The sequence below is a fragment of the Punica granatum genome, chromosome 6 (genome assembly GCF_007655135.1).
Source record: "Punica granatum isolate Tunisia-2019 chromosome 6, ASM765513v2, whole genome shotgun sequence".
In the NCBI taxonomy this organism is placed as follows: domain Eukaryota; kingdom Viridiplantae; phylum Streptophyta; class Magnoliopsida; order Myrtales; family Lythraceae; genus Punica; species Punica granatum.
The window spans coordinates 26,288,683-26,306,100 of record NC_045132.1 but is presented as its reverse complement, the minus strand read 5'-3'; the positions used below and the strand labels follow the sequence as shown (position 1 = coordinate 26,306,100).

At 40.6% G+C, this 17,418-nt stretch overlaps 4 protein-coding genes across 5 annotated transcripts; 2 read left to right on the top strand and 2 right to left on the bottom strand.

The window, feature by feature from the left end:
• The first annotated feature begins 483 nt into the window (after positions 1 to 483).
• LOC116211142 (peptidyl-prolyl cis-trans isomerase CYP71) lies at positions 484 to 5,351 on the top strand. The gene is made up of 14 exons (XM_031545377.1): positions 484 to 735; positions 1,565 to 1,650; positions 1,777 to 1,865; positions 2,005 to 2,244; positions 2,366 to 2,487; positions 2,670 to 2,745; positions 2,829 to 2,936; positions 3,059 to 3,244; positions 3,362 to 3,579; positions 3,718 to 3,850; positions 3,958 to 4,181; positions 4,390 to 4,543; positions 4,766 to 4,914; positions 5,086 to 5,351. Exons 1-13 carry the CDS (start codon positions 584 to 586, stop codon positions 4,847 to 4,849), a joined length of 1,872 nt encoding a protein of 623 aa, XP_031401237.1. The 5' UTR covers positions 484 to 583; the 3' UTR covers positions 4,850 to 4,914; positions 5,086 to 5,351.
• Positions 5,352 to 5,781: 430 nt separating this feature from the next.
• Positions 5,782 to 10,305, top strand: LOC116211143 (histidine-containing phosphotransfer protein 1-like). The gene is made up of 6 exons (XM_031545378.1): positions 5,782 to 5,976; positions 7,139 to 7,269; positions 7,371 to 7,439; positions 8,380 to 8,451; positions 9,666 to 9,738; positions 10,042 to 10,305. Exons 1-6 carry the CDS (start codon positions 5,917 to 5,919, stop codon positions 10,090 to 10,092), a joined length of 456 nt encoding a protein of 151 aa, XP_031401238.1. The 5' UTR covers positions 5,782 to 5,916; the 3' UTR covers positions 10,093 to 10,305.
• A 296-nt stretch (positions 10,306 to 10,601) lies between these two features.
• LOC116211144 (60S acidic ribosomal protein P2-like) lies at positions 10,602 to 12,041 on the bottom strand. 2 transcript variants are annotated; one of them, XM_031545379.1, is made up of 4 exons: positions 11,814 to 12,041; positions 11,589 to 11,678; positions 10,946 to 11,178; positions 10,602 to 10,857 (listed from the first exon to the last, which is right to left on the bottom strand). In XM_031545379.1, exons 2-4 carry the CDS (start codon positions 11,674 to 11,676, stop codon positions 10,831 to 10,833), a joined length of 348 nt encoding a protein of 115 aa, XP_031401239.1. In that variant the 5' UTR covers positions 11,677 to 11,678; positions 11,814 to 12,041; the 3' UTR covers positions 10,602 to 10,830. The 2 variants fall into 2 exon arrangements, with proteins under 2 accessions (XP_031401239.1, XP_031401241.1); XM_031545381.1 differs by having other exon boundaries at positions 11,797 to 11,951.
• A 1,854-nt stretch (positions 12,042 to 13,895) lies between these two features.
• LOC116210128 lies at positions 13,896 to 16,391 on the bottom strand. The gene is made up of 8 exons (XM_031543941.1): positions 16,247 to 16,391; positions 15,958 to 16,164; positions 15,627 to 15,698; positions 15,333 to 15,482; positions 15,024 to 15,097; positions 14,772 to 14,890; positions 14,538 to 14,621; positions 13,896 to 14,320 (listed from the first exon to the last, which is right to left on the bottom strand). The coding sequence occupies exons 3-8, from the start codon at positions 15,631 to 15,633 to the stop codon at positions 14,221 to 14,223; spliced, it is 534 nt and encodes a 177-aa protein (XP_031399801.1). The 5' UTR covers positions 15,634 to 15,698; positions 15,958 to 16,164; positions 16,247 to 16,391; the 3' UTR covers positions 13,896 to 14,220.
• Positions 16,392 to 17,418: the final 1,027 nt, after the last annotated feature.

Sequence of the window (17,418 nt, the reverse complement as noted above, 5' to 3'; positions counted from 1 at the left end):
CTCTATGCTCATGTCCTTGCTCGAGTTTGGTTCCATCCATATCTGACTAAATCATTGATGAGATACACGCGTATTGTGGGGCTCGAGCCCTCCACCTCTATCGCAGGTTTGATCCGTGGGGTCCACCTCTGGTGCGATCCGGCCAACATATCCGGTTCTCATGGTTCTATACGTACGTGCTTTTGATGCAATCCACTATTTCTTGCTCGTAAACCTCATGTATTATTATTATACGTCCCTCGGGTAGGTGCACTGGGTTCGATATCATAAACCATGCACCCGGTGCACATTAGCCCACACGGGCATGTAATTATGGGCCTAGCTTGCTCCAGATTCAGCCCATTGGGCCTATATTCGTCCAGGAGGCCCAAATCTGTTATGAACCGACTTGTCGTTTATGGGCTAACCTCGTTGGTAGCGGTCTACCGCCAAACGACACGTCGGTCGCAGAAGGGCTCTCGGGTTTACATTGCAACAGCTCAGACTCGGTGGCTTGGCCCAGTCTTCGTCTTTCTCCTTTCAAGCTCACGTCCCGATCGCTCTCCTTGACATTGAGTCCACTACCGGAGCTTGAGCAATCGCCATGGAAGAAGCTCAGGACGCGAATGGAGCTCCAGTGGGAGCGGACGCCGAGGAGGAGCCGATGGTGGGGCCTGGTCCCGCCCCTAAGGCCCGCCTCAAGCGGCCCCTCCAGTTCGAGCAGGCTTACCTCGACTCGCTCCCCTCCGCCAACATGTGAGCTAGCTTCCTCCTTCCCGTACCATCGTGATGTCAAAATAGAGTCTTTTTGTTTGGTATAAGTTAATCCATATGGAATTCCAGCCTTCGGTTGTCAAAATTTTCATGCTTTATGGGACTTTGTTGGAATTGCATTATATAATTGCTCGGAACGATGATTCTTGCGTCAGCTTGTGGCCTGCTGAGGTTTCAGCTACTTCTAATGGAATGTTTCCGGTTCTACCATTTCCGTGCGGAGTTCCTTGCGATTTCGCAGCTCTTGTTATTGCTGTAGCTCTTTAGTTTCAGGGTTTTAGGTATTTGAAGGTTTAAGGTTTTGGTTTGTTTTGGAAGTAGATTCCGCGTTCCTAATTTTCTGAATTATTACGATGGATTATTAATATGAATTCGGAGGGAGAAAGATTTTTAGTCGGGATATACTGGAAGTTTCTTTTCCAGAACTTGTATGCGGTAATTCCCCATGCCTTAGGACAATTCACTAAATCTATGAACAGCTAAAATATCCTAAATGCAACTTTGGATCGGAGCCTAGTGCTTCCGAACCCTTTAAATGCTGAATCCATAGGACACCCTGTGACTTCCGTTGTGGTCTGTGCGCTTTTATTTTTAGTAGTGGTGACCATGGAGTCCTAATCAATGGGCCCTGCTAAGGTTCGGTCGATGGTCTGCTGTATAGCTTTATACTATTTAAGCTTGTTCTGCAACAAAAACTTTGGCATCACCATTGGTATATTATTTGTTATCTTATCTCTGTCATGAATTTTGAGTGGCTTTTTGGTTCTATTGACGAGGTGGACACTTTCTAATTCGTGGCCATTGATTATAGGTATGAGAAAAGTTACATGCATCGAGATGTGGTCACACATGTTGCTGTATCGGCTGCTGATTTTTTTATGACTGGAAGTGCTGATGGTAATGCTAACCTTTCTTGGATTTTAGTAACTTTTCTTGATAATGCAGCGTGTTGTTTTACTTTGATTGTTTTCAATTTATATCCTCAATTGTTATCTTTTTAAAGCCTTATGGATCATTTTGTAGGTCACTTGAAGTTTTGGAAGAAAAAGCCTATAGGAATCGAGTTTGCAAAGCATTTTAGATCACATCTTGGCCCTATTGAAGGATTAGCCGTAAGTTCTCCCCCTTCCAGGGCTCGATTATTCAAATTAACTCAGCTATGGTCAATCAGATCTTTTTGAAAAGTTTGATTGAACTTTGTTTCTTTTCGTTTAAGGCAATTATCAGGCATTACTAAATTCAGCTATGCAGGTTAGTGTGGATGGCATGCTTTGCTGTACCATTTCAAATGACCGTTCCGTGAAGATATATGATGTCGTTAACTATGACATGATGGTCATGATTCGCCTTCCATATGTTCCTGGAGCAGTTGAATGGGTCTACAAACAAGGGGATGTTAAAGCTAAGCTTGCCATAAGTGATCGGAATTCCTCATTTGTGCATATATATGATGCTCGAGCTGGTACAAATGAACCTATAATCTCTCGAGAGGTACTGTGCTTCCCCTTGAAAGCTGCTAGTGCTGACTATCAAGCACGATGAGTTGTCCTTTGACATATAGTTGGCTTGATATTCATTAATTAACATTCTGGCTGTTCTGCCCACTCTTCAGGTTCATTTGGGTCCAGTTAAAATTATGAAGTACAATCATGCATGTGATACAGTGATTTCAGCTGATGACAGGGGTATTATTGAGTACTGGAGCCCTGCTACATTGAAGTTCCCTGTGGATGAGTATGTTATATTTCCTCATTGCTTGACATGATAAGCATGAGAAGCAATCAATTTCACCTCGTTGTTTGTTGTCATGTATTTCGCAGTTCCCCGTGCTATCTATCAGTCTATTACTGAATGGGATAGGATGATTCCATTATTCCATTATTGCAGTTGCCTTGAATCTCCTGTTTTCTGTGCAGGGTAAAATTCAAGTTAAAGAGTGATACGAATCTGTTGGAAATTGCGAAGTGTAAAACGACTGTTTCCACAGTTGAGGTACCTTATATGTATATTGGAGACTTCCATTCAAATCCTTTCTTTCCTTGAGCATATTTGATTTACAGGTAATGCCTATTTAGGTGAGCCCTGATGGGAAGCAGTTCTCTATTACATCGCCTGATCGAAGGATTCGTGTATTTTGGTTTAAGACGGGGAAGTTGAGACGTGTCTACGATGAATCTCTCGAGGTATATTTTTCTCTTACCGTACAAGATGGGGAATTATATATACATGATGATTTCTGTTTTATTATATAATCTCTTTTTGGGGGGTTTTGATTGGAGCCTGGAGTTCTTTTTTATTTCATTAGGTAGCACAAGATCTCCAGAGAAGCAGCGCTCCATTATATCAGCTAGACGCTATTGATTTCGGGCGAAGGATGGCTGTTGAGAGGGAAATGGAGAAAACAGAAACAACACCACCACCACCACCACCAAATGCTGTTTTTGATGAAAGTTCTAACTTCCTCCTCTATGCAACACTTCTTGGGATAAAAGTAAATCGCCATTCATGTGTAATTCTTTGCAAAGCAAGTCTCATTAGTAATGATCAGCTATTGTTAGGCAGAGTGCTCTAACATTTTCATATCTCTTCCTTTACCTTGAATTGATAGGTTGTCAATTTACACACCAACAAAGTTGCCAGAATTCTTGGGAAGGTTGAAAACAATGACAGATTCTTGAGAATTGCTCTGTACCAAGGAGACAGAACTAGTAAAAAGGTTAGAAAAATCCCTGCGTCCGCCGCAAATGCTAATGAGAGCAAGGAGCCATTGATGGATCCAACTCTTCTGTGTTGCGCTTTCAAGAAACACAGACTCTATTTATTCAGGTTGGATTTGAAGAGTTTCTGTTTACTCTTTTTATAACTTTTGTGCTTCCTTCTTATTTTCGTTAAAATTGCTTTATTATAATCGCCATATAGTTTCTTATATGCCATTGATCATGAAATGTTATTTTCTTTAAATAGTCAGCGAGAACCCGAGGAGCCTGACGATCCAAGCAAGGGCAGGGATGCATTCAATGAGAAGCCCCCTCCTGATGAGCTCATGGCTGTATCTGATATAGGGAAATCTGTTACCACATCACTACCTGACAATGTGGTGAGTCTTTATTATTAATTGCGTTCATCTTTCTAGATTTTTATTTCAATATTGTTCTTGTTACACTCAATTATAATGAGTATTTTTGTTTGATTCCTGTTTTGCAGATTCTTCACACGACAATGGGAGACGTTCACATGCGGCTATACCCAGAAGAATGCCCGAAAGCTGTGGAGAACTTCACGACACATTGCCGAAACGGCTACTACGATAATCTTTTATTCCACCGTGTGATCAAGGGCTTCATGATACAGACTGGAGATCCTCTAGGAGACGGCACTGGTGGGCAATCAATTTGGGGAAGAGAGTTTGAGGATGAGTTTCATAAAAGGTAGCTAATTTACCACTGGCATAGTTTTTTTTTTTCCTTTTCAAAACTCGATGCATTTAATATCGTTACCACTTCAACGTAACCCTGTTGGTCATTTGATTATTCTTTATTATACATATACAAAGCGGCCATCTTTTGACTTAAACATTGAGGAGGTTGCCAAATTAGAATAGAACTGAACTTGACACAGATTTTATTTATGGTGCAGTCTTCGGCATGACAGACCTTTCACGGTTTCAATGGCAAATGCGGGACCCAATACGAATGGTTCTCAGTTCTTTATCACCACAGTGGCCACTCCATGGCTTGATAACAAGCATACAGTTTTCGGCAGAGTTGTCAAGGGAATGGATGTTGTACAGGTACCCCTGAGATAAAAATTTACGCATTACTACTAAGATCTAAATGTTGCATGTGTGATATCTTTACTTTTAGGGTTTTCAAAGAGAAATTCTAAACTTGAAATGAGTTGGGGGACTGTCCATTTATTTCGACCGTATGATCAATGTGTACTGATAGTTACTTTATATGCTGATTTGTCTCTTATTTATTCTGTTCCTTTACTGATGATTGCCCCCTGACAGTCTATCGAGAAAGTGAAGGTGGACAAGCAGGACAGGCCGTTCCAAGACGTTAAAATCCTGAATGTGACTGTTCCAAAGTCCTAGAATTTCTTGATATGTATCCGCCTTTTCTTCTTGGGGATGGAACTGGTCCAGGGACTGAATCTTCGGTACCGTGCAACTGTTTCCTTTTTTTTTGTTTATAAGAGAGAATGGAGGAGAAGATTTGTTTATAAAGCCCAATGATTATGACCGAGAAACCGCTCCTTAATTTTTTGTGCTTTCGTTCCTATTTAAAGAATATAAGCATGTCAACTCATGTTTGCATTTTCTCATCCCAGGTATTGGTTCGGAAGGGATCAAGGAAGTCCGGATGGCACCTCAATGTTCTTAGACAGCTGACTTGTGAAGTCTGGTCTCGTACGATTGTTATGAATCTCCCAGAACTGTTGCTCTGATCTGTACTATGGTTTTTTGATTCTTGGGACACGTTGGAAGGTCTTCTCATGTAATTTATACTTCAAAAGTGTACTTCCCGTGTAGCTCTGAAATAGTTTTGCCCCGATATCAACCTATACTTAATTGGCGCGGCTTGGTTCCTGCATCATACTTGTGCATGATTTGAGATTATTTCAACAGTCATTGGTCCGTTAAAGTCGGTATTATTCTGTTAGATACTACAGAACACATGGAAGTATCTGAGATGCCCGAAACTCATACGGAAACCGCACGTGTATCCGACAATATCCCGACAAAATCAACTGTTACGGTCGTACTTTCTCTATGTAGATATCGCAATCAATAACTAAAAAGGATCCAGCCGGGGCCGGCCGTCTACGTGCAGTTACTGTTACAGCCTTTAACCCCGAGGATTTGAGCGGGAAAGTCGTGCTCTACGAGTAGTGCCTTGTTCAGGCGCTTGGGCGTTGAAGTCGTCGGCTCCTTCCCTGCCGAATAGAGTAACGTCGTAGCCAAGCTTCAGTAAAGCATATACTGCCAAAAATGGTTGAGACGAAACCGCCACTCTCCGAGGAAGACGTCAGTGCTATCATGCATTCCACGCAATTGCTCTCCGAAACCCATCTTACTGATTTTCTTTTCTTCCCCATTTGCCAACGAGTTGAGCTTCTTCTCTCTTTTTTGCTTCGCTCAAGCGCCTACGTGCAATAAAAATGGCGGCTCAGACACCAAGGCAGACGATGGACAGCTTCGTCCAGTACGTCAAGGGCGAGGTGCGTGCTCCCTCAAGTTGATCTTTTGAAATGGCTCGTCTGGTTTTGCGAGTTACTGTTCATGTCCTTTAGGATGCTATTGCTGCTCTGTTTGGGACCTTAGGGTAATCTTGGTATTGTGAATGATGTGGAGTGTGACGTGCGTTTCGATTCTGCTGTTGTTTATGTTTGGTGTAAAATTTGATCCTTTACAATGAATAGAGGCATCCCTCTTACCTATCCGGTATCACCTTGGCCAAGATAGAGGTTGTTCACATTTCTAGCATACGGTTTGATCTTTTTTGTTTTGGAGTTTCTATGACAAAGACAAAGCCTTGGTGGTCTCATCCCAAGTGTGCCTCAGCTGAATGCCGTAACGGCTTTTACTGTGTTTTTTTTTCCTTTTCTTTTTTTGGCTCGGCGTAACGTTTTCTATTGTTGTTTCCCTCCACGGACAATTGTGTCATGACTAGGGCCACGTTTGTTATGGAGAAATCAAAATGGAACAGAATGGCATAGAAGATTGTCCAGTTTGTATGCGGGTCACTTCCGTTACTTTCTTTCACTCTTTCATACCGAACTTAGATGTGATAATTTGTATGGTCCACCTTTTGGGGAAAAATGATAGCATGATCGTCCTAGGATAAAGTTCAAATCCTCTTTTTTTTCCCCTTTTTTTCCTACCCGTATTCCATGAGTATCAGATCTATCAAAACCTTCTATGCAGTATGAGGTTTATGAGAATACTTGATATAGTAGGCCATTTTCAAGGTTTTGTATCTCCTCCAGTAAGGATCATTAGGAGCAACCTCGCGCAATTGCTGCTCCCATAACGCCTTCAACCAAAGCCCCTTTTGCAATGGACGTTTATGTGGATATATCTTTGCCCGGTTTTGATGAAATGTTTTGGAAGATGTCACCTGCCCTTTTGGCATTGATCTCCTTGACTAAATCAGTCAAAGGATTTCCCTCAGTCTCATCCCTATGAGCAAATATTCTCATAGTGGCCATAGCAAATGTTCAAATTTAATTCAACTTTCTTTTTAGGTGGAAGAGAAGCATTATAAAGTCCTCATAACTGTAAAATCATAAATTTGGTTGATATTTAACTAGTTTTGTATGGTCATTTCAGTTTCTTTCCGATATTGACTGCTCTAGGACAAACATTTGTTCCCTTTTGTAGGGTATCCTGGATGATAAATTTGATAATACGAGGAACTTAGTCCGTGAAACCTATCCCGAGTTCGCCTTGGATATTTTCAAGAATTATGTGCGGGATGCAGATAAGCTCATGAGAGAACTGGCCCATCATCTGTAAGTAATATATTTCTGTGTTGCAGAATATATTTGATTGTTTTAAGTAATATCCCGATTTTCTTAATTTGGTCCTGGATGCTATTTAATTTTCTTTGCAGGAAGCAGCCTGTTGTGGACTATCCTAAAGTGGATAACATCACTCATCGGTTTAAGGGAGCTAGCATGAGGTAGATGAGACCATTGCCTACATAGAAGAACACATTTGGAATGATATTAAATATTTTCTGCTATGTCCCATACCTGTACATGTAGAGAAGAATATCTTTGCGTGTGTGGTATTTGATTCATACTTGGCAAGATTGATTCTCATTGAGATTTCACATCATAACAATGTTTTGCAAGTTCTGCCAATTATCAATAAGGTAATTGAATAAACAGTTTTATAACTTTTGTATGCTACTTATTCATAATAACTGACGGAGCTTTCCTTTATAGGGTATTCCAAAATGCATCAATTAGTCACACCTTGCCGGAAAGTAAAGAAAATCTTGCTCGATAGTTTTAAGAGTAAAGATAATCATGCTTTACATGCAATATTCTAAGATTGTCAAGCAAGCTTGCATGTTTTATCTTTTGGAAGTATGGATGCGTACATTAATATCGTATTAAGATGCCATGAAGTAGTACCTTGCTGCCTTTCCCTGCTTACTGTTGCCTAGACATTTTCAGCTTACAAGGGAATGATTGATAAGTTTGTATCTGAAAAAACGTTACAAAGTTTAAACATCTAAATCATTAAATACAATTCTATCAGATTATATATTGGTATTGGATCTATGTGAATTAGCTCATGATGGAAAATCTGAGATACCTTAATAGCATAGTGAAACATATTTTGAGACAAATGTCATGTAACAAACAGATCTTTATAGCTGCATAAATTCCTGGAAGAATGGAAATGAAAAAGAAACAAAGATGTAAACATGATTAGGATGAGGAAGAGAGAGATTACTGTGGATTTTGGTTAACTGTAACTTATATAGCCATTGATGTGTTGAAACAACTCTCTTTCTTTTACGCGTGTTCCATGCCTAGTTAAAAGTGTTTCTGCTTACAGTTTCTATGTAATGACTGTAACTAACGGGTTATGACATCGCTAACGTACAGCATTGGCGGCTGTCGTGTGGTGACTGCTTGTCTTGAACTCCGAGATGCTTGTGATCGCAAAGACAAGGAGAGGTAGGCATATGCATTCTCTCAGATGTCTGTTTTTAACTTTTCTGTTTGGAAACCACTTGATGACAGCATCTGTTATTGTATTCTTTTAGTCAGCACAGAAACATACCTAGAATGCACGTTGTTGGCATTACTATGGTTTGTCAGCCAAGTCTAGGTAGAACTCAGCAGGCTCATGGACTTGGTCCAAGTGGAACCCTGAATTACTTGCCTAATAATGGACGAATAAGCTCTCCGGCCTTATCATGTTTTCCAGCCATCCACTCCCTTCAGGAAGGGAAAGCACTTAGAAGATTACTATTAGATAGAAAACTAGTTTCTCATCAATCTACGGCTGACTTGACCCAACAATTGACTTCTTTGACCTCATAATACAGGAAAATATAGCAAAATAGCCTACACAGAGACATAGTTAGACACCCGAAAAATGATTTAGCTACATGTTAGTGCCTCAGAACCAACTCCGAAGTCTAAGCTTTTGGATCTAATTGTAGAGCCTCATGATGCCTGAAGATGAACGGGCTGCTAGATTGAAGGAAATGGCCCATTGGAATCCCTCTCGACCAGTCCAAGCATCCTTTCCCCCTTTTTGTGTCGCAGAAACAATCAGATAAAAATAAGGATACGAAATCTCCCCGTAGTACTAATAAGCACCTGGCTCCTTTTGCTCCTTCAACTAATATGTCGATGGAGACATCCTACCATATATGTACCTTTGCAAGTCTCAATTAGGAAAACAAATCGGTCGAGTCTTCCTTCAGACTGTATCTGGTGGCTCTTTTAAGTTTTTAATATCGTCCATTATCTAGATGGTTTCCCTCTCCTCTTCTCATTTGTCTTGCCCTATAGTTATGGCTGGTCTAATTCGAGCCGTGGCAATTGATCAGATTTCCTTGGAGAAACTTTGGAAATTATTCGGCCCATTGACACTGTGAAGTATTGGTTTCGAGATTTACATCTTGTGCATGAAAAGGCTGTTGAGATATGAATTTCCTCTGCTTCTGTCAAACTTTTATGCGATTTGTTCGATTTCATATCATTTCCTGTTCAGCCAGCTCATTCGTTGAGCTTTGCCCGTCTATTATCAAGCTCCTTGCTGCAGTATCCATTTTTTAGAAGAAATCTTGTAATACTCGCAGTATCTTGTTTACCGATATCGGCGCAATGCGATCTCTTCTCCATCATCTCATTCTTAACCTGAATTATTGCTCTTGCAGGTGCCTTGAAGCGTATCAGCAGGTAGTAACTGAGTACTCGACTCTGCGGGACAAGATGAAGACCATATGCAAGGTAAATGCCTCTTATAATATTTAGCTCCTATTTTTCATTTTTAGTTATGCGTATGGTCTTGTTAACTAGTAGGAGCAAGAGCCATCCGATGCGGTTAAGCTTCATGGGTAACATACACAGAGTATATGCTAAATTTATAATTTTCTGAAAGATGAATTCGTTGACTGTATGGGACACTCGAGGGAATCTGTATGCGGGACTTGATATGCATCCGTCCCGACCTTTCGCCGAGCGTATGTTTCACTGTGAATGGAATCGAATCAACCACTGCTCTCTCAGTCATTATGCTTTTATTCTGCCCAGATGGAGCGAGCAGTCATAGACGACGAGGCTGGAGGCCATAGCAAGAAATAGAACTGTCCCGGTACAACTCCATAATAAGGTTGGCAGCAATGCTTAGTATATCTATTCGTGTCGGGAGGTAAGTGCTTATGGTCAAGGAACTCAGTACTGTTCATAACGGGCATCTGTCAGACAGATTAATACTGAACACTTCATGTATGTCTATTGTCTGTATGTCTATGCGGTATGATGCTATAATTCTCCATCATTTGTCTCTGCTTTTCATTATCTCCAGCAATTACCCGAGTATCGTTTGAAAACTTGCAGGTAGAGAATTCGATACAGGTTTTTCACTCTGCTCATAGGCAACCCACACTAGCTTCGAAATCAAACAGCTTGATAAGCTGTTCCCTAGCTCAGGGGAAACTCACCCAGATTCTGGGAACAAAGTGTAGGAGTTCGTGCCATAGTTTAGCCCGAGTCCCGTCAGGACATCAATAAAGATCCAACAGTTCCACCCTTATTAGTCGAATCAGTAAAGATTACGTCGACAGAAAGTATAATTAAATCGAGAGCATCAATTGGGATAAGTATTAACTAGGCTGCAGATAATTGGGGCTCTCAAAATCATCAAAACACGGCGTTATATACTAGAAGATGGATCATATACTCAGGACTGTGTGGCGAAGATATAATAGCATCTCTAATCTAATCAGAAAAGGGGGAAAAAGAAAACAAATCCTAACTTCTGACTATTACTCTGATATGCATAAAGAGAGGCCCCTGAAGTAAAGTATATGATTTCCCCGCTTAGTCGAAGAGACTCAAACCCATGTCCTACAAAAGCGTGAACGGCCAAGTTAGACATAGTCAACCGGATGATTATGCAATTGAATGAGGAAAGACTCGAAATTTGAAATGTTACCTCATCTTCTTCGGATTCCGGCTCCTTGGCTTTCTCCTCCTTTTTAGACTCGGCAGCAGGGGCAGCATCACCGCCACTGGCAGCAGGGGCTGCAGCAGCAGCAACAGCGACGCCGCCACCAGCAGGAACTGATGCCAACTTCTCCCTTCCAGCAGCAATCAGCTCGGTGATGTCCTTTCCCTTGACTTCCGACAGTAGCATCTCAATCCTATCGTCATCAGCTTCAGCTCCAACTGCCGAGCAGAAAATACCTTCTTCAGTACCACCCCAACAGTAACATCACAGTTTCCCGTAACTACATTCCCACCCAGTAACCGAGGGTCGCGTTACATCTCTACCGACTACCTATCATCTCATGTTTGACAAACCCCCACGAATGAGCGAGTTAACATTCCAGAAACCTGGCCCATGGTGAACCCTAAAATAACCACGAGCGTATGGTATATGCAACAATAGAATAGCTTTTGCTCCTGAACTTCAGCAAGTAACGGCGTAGATAAGCACGAGATAAAGCAGCTCAGCTTCATCCGATGATGCAATCGAGCGACGCCCACCATCCAAAAAAAAAAAAGGAAAACACAGGGATGCACGGAATAAGATGATCGGAGGGGAGAATCGAGGGAGAATCTAAGGCGGTTCGCACCTGATCCGAGAATTGCCTTTATATCTTCGGCCGTGGGGTTGGTGTTCCCTCCCAAGACAGCAAGCAAGTAAGCTGCGATCACCTTCATCTCTGCCAACCACCACAGATTCATCATCGCAAGTGAGCTGACGCATCGTCATTATGCAGGTACCCAATCACACTACACAGAAAGAGAGAGAGAGAGAGAGAGAGAGAGAGAGAGAGAGACGCAGAAAGGGAGAGTACTTCGAGCTTGGAATGGGCCTTTGGAATCGCCGGTGAGAGACCGATGGTGAATCGCTCGCCTAGGGTTTTGCAGAAAGGCAGTGGTGCCTTCCGAGGTTTTATTTTACATACGGAAGAAGGCCGAGACACCGGAAAAGGCACGTGTAGAGATCAGGAAGAAGATGGGCCGACACGTTATGGGAGCCGAGCCCAAATTCAGGATTCTCAAGCTTCGGCTCATCTATTTACTCGTCAGCTCGAGCTCGGTCGAGCCTAAATATCCTAACTCAAGCTCGGCTCAATTAACAACGTGAAGACTCGGGTTCGGGCTTGATTAGGCTTGCCCGGTGAAGAAGAAAAGCTCTAGCTAGTAGTATAGGTTCAGATGAGCTAAACTCGTTTAGACTCGAAATAAATAATAATTATAATATTATACTAGGAAAGGAACTCGCTCGATATTGCGGATTTTTAGAAAATTCTCAGTCAATGACATTTTCATACGATAGAAGTATGATAAATGATCGATATTAATAATATTAGAAAGTATCAAATATTAACAAATTAATATCACGTGACTTATTTTAAAATTAATATAACACTTTAAATTTTGAAATTGTGTCTGTTTAATAAGCATATAAATGTGGAGAAAAAATGAAAAACTTAATTAGATGATGAGATAAAAGAAGTATAAAAAGGTGAAAGCTTCTATGAAATATTAAATATAGCGATTAAATAGTATCTATGTAGAAAGGAGAAATTCTATACATGTTAGAGACGTTATATATTTTATAAAAACTATAATATTAATTTGTACTTTGTAGATATATCCATACCATATCTATTTATATCACACATAGAATTGTCACTATTTTTATTAGCATATAACTCTAACTCATTCCTCTTCATTAAGTATATCATATATCATATATATATATATATATTTATATGTTACTATTATAGCTTGTCCTTACTACATTATATTTCATTTGATCCCGATACCTTTTTGACATATAATATCAGGCTAGAGTATACTGAAATATTATGATTTATTAGGATTCTTTTATTTAGTAGTAAAAAGTAAAAAAGGTACGTGAGGCATTATAGTGTTGAAAAGATGCACCAGATTATAATAATACAACAAACCTACAAATGCAAAATATTATAATTATTGTAATTTTGATTGAGTACAAATCTAATATTAATCTTATCTCGAAAGCAAATATGAATGGAAGAGAAAATATGAAAATCCATCTTAATAGTACGTGTACATGGAATGAATATAAAAAGGATATAAATGCACAAATAAATAAAAATTTAGTTGGAGAAAATTATTTTTTTGAATCAATGTAAAAATCATTATTGAGAATCCCGTTAATTTTAAGTGGTTTTCGAAATGCATTTAAAACATCTCACAACCATGACCAATCAGTCTAGGATTGTAATTAGATTGGAACAATCTTGCATTTAACTGAAGAAAAGAATTAAGATATTTCAAACGTATCGAAAAAAAATCACTAAAATTGGTGGCGACTTGAAATAAAACTTTTTTATTTAGGATAATAAATTGTTAAGAATATAAATTATTAAGAATATATATATAAGCCTCAGTGAGATTATAAAGTAATATGAAAAAATCAAATAAAAGAAGCAAAAATTAGTAAGTTGAGATGTGTCCATATCAACAACAGAATTAGTTTATAGTAATGATATGGATCAACACTTACAGTTATGGGCCTCATAGTATGTGGGTTGTTGTTATGAGCATGTAACAACTCACTTAAATTCGCGAGATTCTCAGGACTGAAAACTATTGAGCTTGGGTTAATTGGCTGATTTTGGGCCTAGATTGACTTGCACTAGATAAGATCGAGCTGAATCTGAGCTTTCACCGAGTCTAGTCCAAACAGTTCACGAATCATCTCATCTCACTTACATCTTTTGATGCCCCAAATGTTCCAGCCCGACTATGGGCTTGCTTTGTAAAGTTCGGGTCGGTCAGATTATTAAAAAACCATTTGTCCAACTTAACAGCTGAAATGTCCCAAGCTCCATCATATCGCTCGACTAGAAGATTGTTAGATAATCTTAGAGCACGATTCCAAGGGAACAGAAACACCAAATGTCAAGGATCACGTGAATATGAATCCCATTTGAATCCCCATATTCAATGGGCAGGAGCCATTGAATATGGGGAATATGATAAATATTACGAAGCATTTCATCATATATGAGAGATGGAAGAGGAAGAATATATTTCATGCAGTTCCATCCGTATTCGCATGACAATCTACCATTGCGTGTCTTCAGATGGTCCCGGACACAAGACTATTGGCGAACTTCTGTAAAAGCTCGGCAACTTTATCTGACAGGCTTCTACTATAGCCCTCCAAGAACAGGCACCGTTTGCACTGCAGGCTGCAGAAACAGTTCACCAAAAGAACCATCTTTTCGAGTTTGCTTTGTTTACTCTGACTGGCTCATCCTTCTTTCTATTTTCAATTCCGTCCTTCAGAGACCCCAATCTTTGCCTGCAAAAAGGTTCAATTTGGGGTCAGCTGATAAATGGAAGGTATTAATACAGCACCGAAGGCTCCAACCAAACGCATCAGAAAAGTGCTCATAGAAACATCCTTCGTTAAGCCGTCAAATCCTCATTCAACATAAACAAACATCATCTTATCCCAGTAAACAGGAGTTGCTTTTCATGGTTTCAGCGCAAAAATGAAGAATCCATCCACAACATACTTGGTATCTGTAAGGCGACCATGCAAACTCCATCTCTGCCGAAATCCCTCCATCCCTTCAATTCCACTGGCAAGAATCAATCGCCTACAGGTAACACGGTGAGGGACAATTTAAACACCAGGCCAAAGGAGAATCTGAGAATACATAAATTTAGTCACAACTATGACTTAAATGAAAGGTGATTAGAGTTTACGATCAATAAGCTCCAGCACTCATAAGTTCATCTGAAAGTACCTCTCAAGAGAGGTCACTTCGGCTTGAAGCTGAGAGGCTCTGTCGCTAGCCTCATTCAATGGCATTGACAATCCCAACTTGCGCTCACTCTCTTGGAGACGTTGTCTCAGCTCCTTATCCTGCAAAAAATTTCAATGTGAATAAGAGTGAACATCAGTAATATGAGAGCCAGTTCTCCAAGATTCTTCTCTTTGAACTCTAGAATGAAACATGAGGTTGGAATTCAAAAGGCAATCCTTCACAATATCTCACCCTCTTCTCAGCACATTGTCGGTACAAAACAATCTCATCTTGACAGAATGGCTCGATATCATTTATTTGCAAACCTGCAGAAGAGTAATATCCAATATTGAATTGATCACTTCTTTCAGGTAGTGAAACTAAGAGCTCATGTGGGAAAACGTATGATGGTCTAAACAAGCCATTTGATACACAACTCACACCTGGATATCAAAAAATGGTTGCTTACTTGTCGGCACAAGGCGGCAATTTTCTGTGTGAAAAGGAAGATTTGATGCAACCACCATCTTATCTACATTGAAAAAAAAATGGAATACTTACACAAAAATAGATTCCTTAAAATCCCATCACATAAGTCGACGCCTTCAAGCACATGAGAGGCTATTTCGGGAGGGATGAGAGGGGAGGGAGGTCCCATCATCAGATCGTCTCCGACCAATATGGTCTCCTCCATGGTTGGCTGTGAATCGACTGAAACCAGTAAAAGTAAGCAAGAGGAAAGAAACAGATTCAACAGAAATCAAAACATAAAAATCAAAAACTTCCAAACTTGATTCCTTTAGTGAACGATTAATACATTAAGAACTGATTGAACCGTAGACGATTCTCACTCACCATCCATGACTGATGGCTTTTGCGATGATCTTCAGAAGAGCCGATACTCAGCTACCGGGAAAAAGTTCAGACCTGCAGAAAATTATCGAACTTTATAAGAAAACAAACTCGGAGCTCATTTTACTCTAACACAACGTGTAGACAAATGTGATCATTTTCTTACTCGCGGATTCAGAAGCTCACCCGAGCATTTCGACAAACAGACACGAGACATGATCGAGCACCCATATACCAGTCGACAATGGACCCGTATAAAACTCACCAAGGAGATTGAATTACACAGGAAAGTAAATACTAGAAGTGGTTCTCTTCACCATGAAAGGAAATTTACCGGCAACAAAGACCGAAGCTTGAAGGAGCGGCAAGGCAGAGCTCGGCCGAAACTGCGAGTGTCTGAAGCTCGCAGAAGGAGACGAAACGACAGTACAGAGAAGAGGGAAGTAAGGATCTTCCCGGCAGGAAACGCGAATGCGAAGAAGAAACTTTCAATTTAATTCCTTCTGCATCGATTCGGTAACAGACTTCTCTTTCTTCCCAGCTGACCAGACCAGAGCGGGTAATTTTCAGTTATTTTCCGGGAAATTTAAGGAATAAAACGACAGAATGACGGACCTACCGACCCGAATGTATGCGGGCTTGGGCCTCGTCGAGAACCGGCCCGAATAACTTTCAGTTAATACCGTTATTGTTCTTATCTTTTAGCCAACGGTCGTGGACCACCGGAGCTGCGAACTGAGCTCAGCCACTGAAGTGGTTAACGGAGATCTCCTAAACCCTTCATTTTCTTGCATCAATGGCAGTGTTCTCAGCATGTTCTCTGCGACTATCTTCAATGCAAGCTTTGTAGGCCAAAAATTGGGCATCGATGCATCTGTCATGTCCTTCACTGTCCCATTACTCCCGACGCCAGAAGATTTTCCCGAAGATATCATGTTTTCCGCATGGAAGCAGAAGTCTTGAAACAACTGAATGGCTCCTTGCATCTTCCCCAGGAACTGGCTTGATCAGACATCTTCCTGTTCAACCTGCATATGCAGACTTGTGACAATGCCAGTGCTCACTGCTCACAGAACCCTCATCCCTTGGACTCTCCTATTGGCCGGGTACACGAGGCAGGGTGTTGTGCATGAGACATTAGCCATGTTACAGGACATGCCTGCATTAATGGGGATATGAAAACAGCAAAATATGCAGTTGATAAGCTCCTCGAGCCGGAACCAAGCAATATCTACACGCATTCGATGCTCAAGCAAGTCCTCCTAGCATTAGGTAATTGGGATGTGCATCGAAAAATAAATTCTCAGTGTTCCTCCTACTAGGAAGCTTGAGCTGCATTGAGATTTACAAAGAAATCTACAAATTTGTCTCCGATGAGAAGCCGAGGAAGGAGGTCTCAGCTAAACTAGCTGAGACAGAAGAATGGATGGATGAATTTGGGACGTGTGGGTGATAGAAATCATCTGCTGCATAATGTAGAGGAACTGGGAGTCAAAATGAAGATTGAGGCTTTCGAGTTCATTTCTCTGCCGAGCAGAGCACCCATAAGAGTAGATAAAGATATTGGAATATGCGAAGATTGTCACTCACTTGCAAGTTCATATCAACCATAGTTATTCACCAATATATATATATATATGTGTGTGTGTGTATATGTCTATTGGTTAGATAAATGGTCATCATAGTGGATAGATAAATGGTCATCAAAGGTCCTTGTACTTCTCACCACATTTTGGGGTTTAATTTGATTCCAGTACATGCATATTCCCAAAGGCGATTGGTTGTGATTTGGCGG

Bases quoted from the DNA above. Each gene is read 5' to 3' on its own strand.
- LOC116211142 (XM_031545377.1), top strand. From the start codon at position 584: ATGGAAGAAGCTCAGGACGCGAATGGAGCTCCAGTGGGAGCGGACGCC. The intron at 4,182-4,389 runs GTAGCTAATTTA...TTTATGGTGCAG, and splicing joins GAGGATGAGTTTCATAAAAG to TCTTCGGCATGACAGACCTT. The intron at 4,544-4,765 runs GTACCCCTGAGA...GCCCCCTGACAG, and splicing joins AGGGAATGGATGTTGTACAG to TCTATCGAGAAAGTGAAGGT.
- LOC116210128 (XM_031543941.1), bottom strand. The intron at 14,891-15,023 runs GTGAGATATTGT...AATTTTTTGCAG, and splicing joins GACAATGTGCTGAGAAGAGG to GATAAGGAGCTGAGACAACG. The intron at 14,622-14,771 runs GTACTTTCAGAT...TGTTACCTGTAG, and splicing joins GAAGTGACCTCTCTTGAGAG to GCGATTGATTCTTGCCAGTG.
- LOC116211143 (XM_031545378.1), top strand. From the start codon at position 5,917: ATGGCGGCTCAGACACCAAGGCAGACGATGGACAGCTTCGTCCAGTAC. The intron at 7,270-7,370 runs GTAAGTAATATA...TTTTCTTTGCAG, and splicing joins AGAGAACTGGCCCATCATCT to GAAGCAGCCTGTTGTGGACT. The intron at 9,739-10,041 runs GTAAATGCCTCT...TATTCTGCCCAG, and splicing joins AGATGAAGACCATATGCAAG to ATGGAGCGAGCAGTCATAGA.
- LOC116211144 (XM_031545379.1), bottom strand. From the start codon at position 11,676: ATGAAGGTGATCGCAGCTTACTTGCTTGCTGTCTTGGGAGGGAACACC. The intron at 11,179-11,588 runs GTGCGAACCGCC...TCTGCTCGGCAG, and splicing joins AAAGGCAATTCTCGGATCAG to TTGGAGCTGAAGCTGATGAC. The intron at 10,858-10,945 runs GTAACATTTCAA...ACGCTTTTGTAG, and splicing joins CGGAATCCGAAGAAGATGAG to GACATGGGTTTGAGTCTCTT.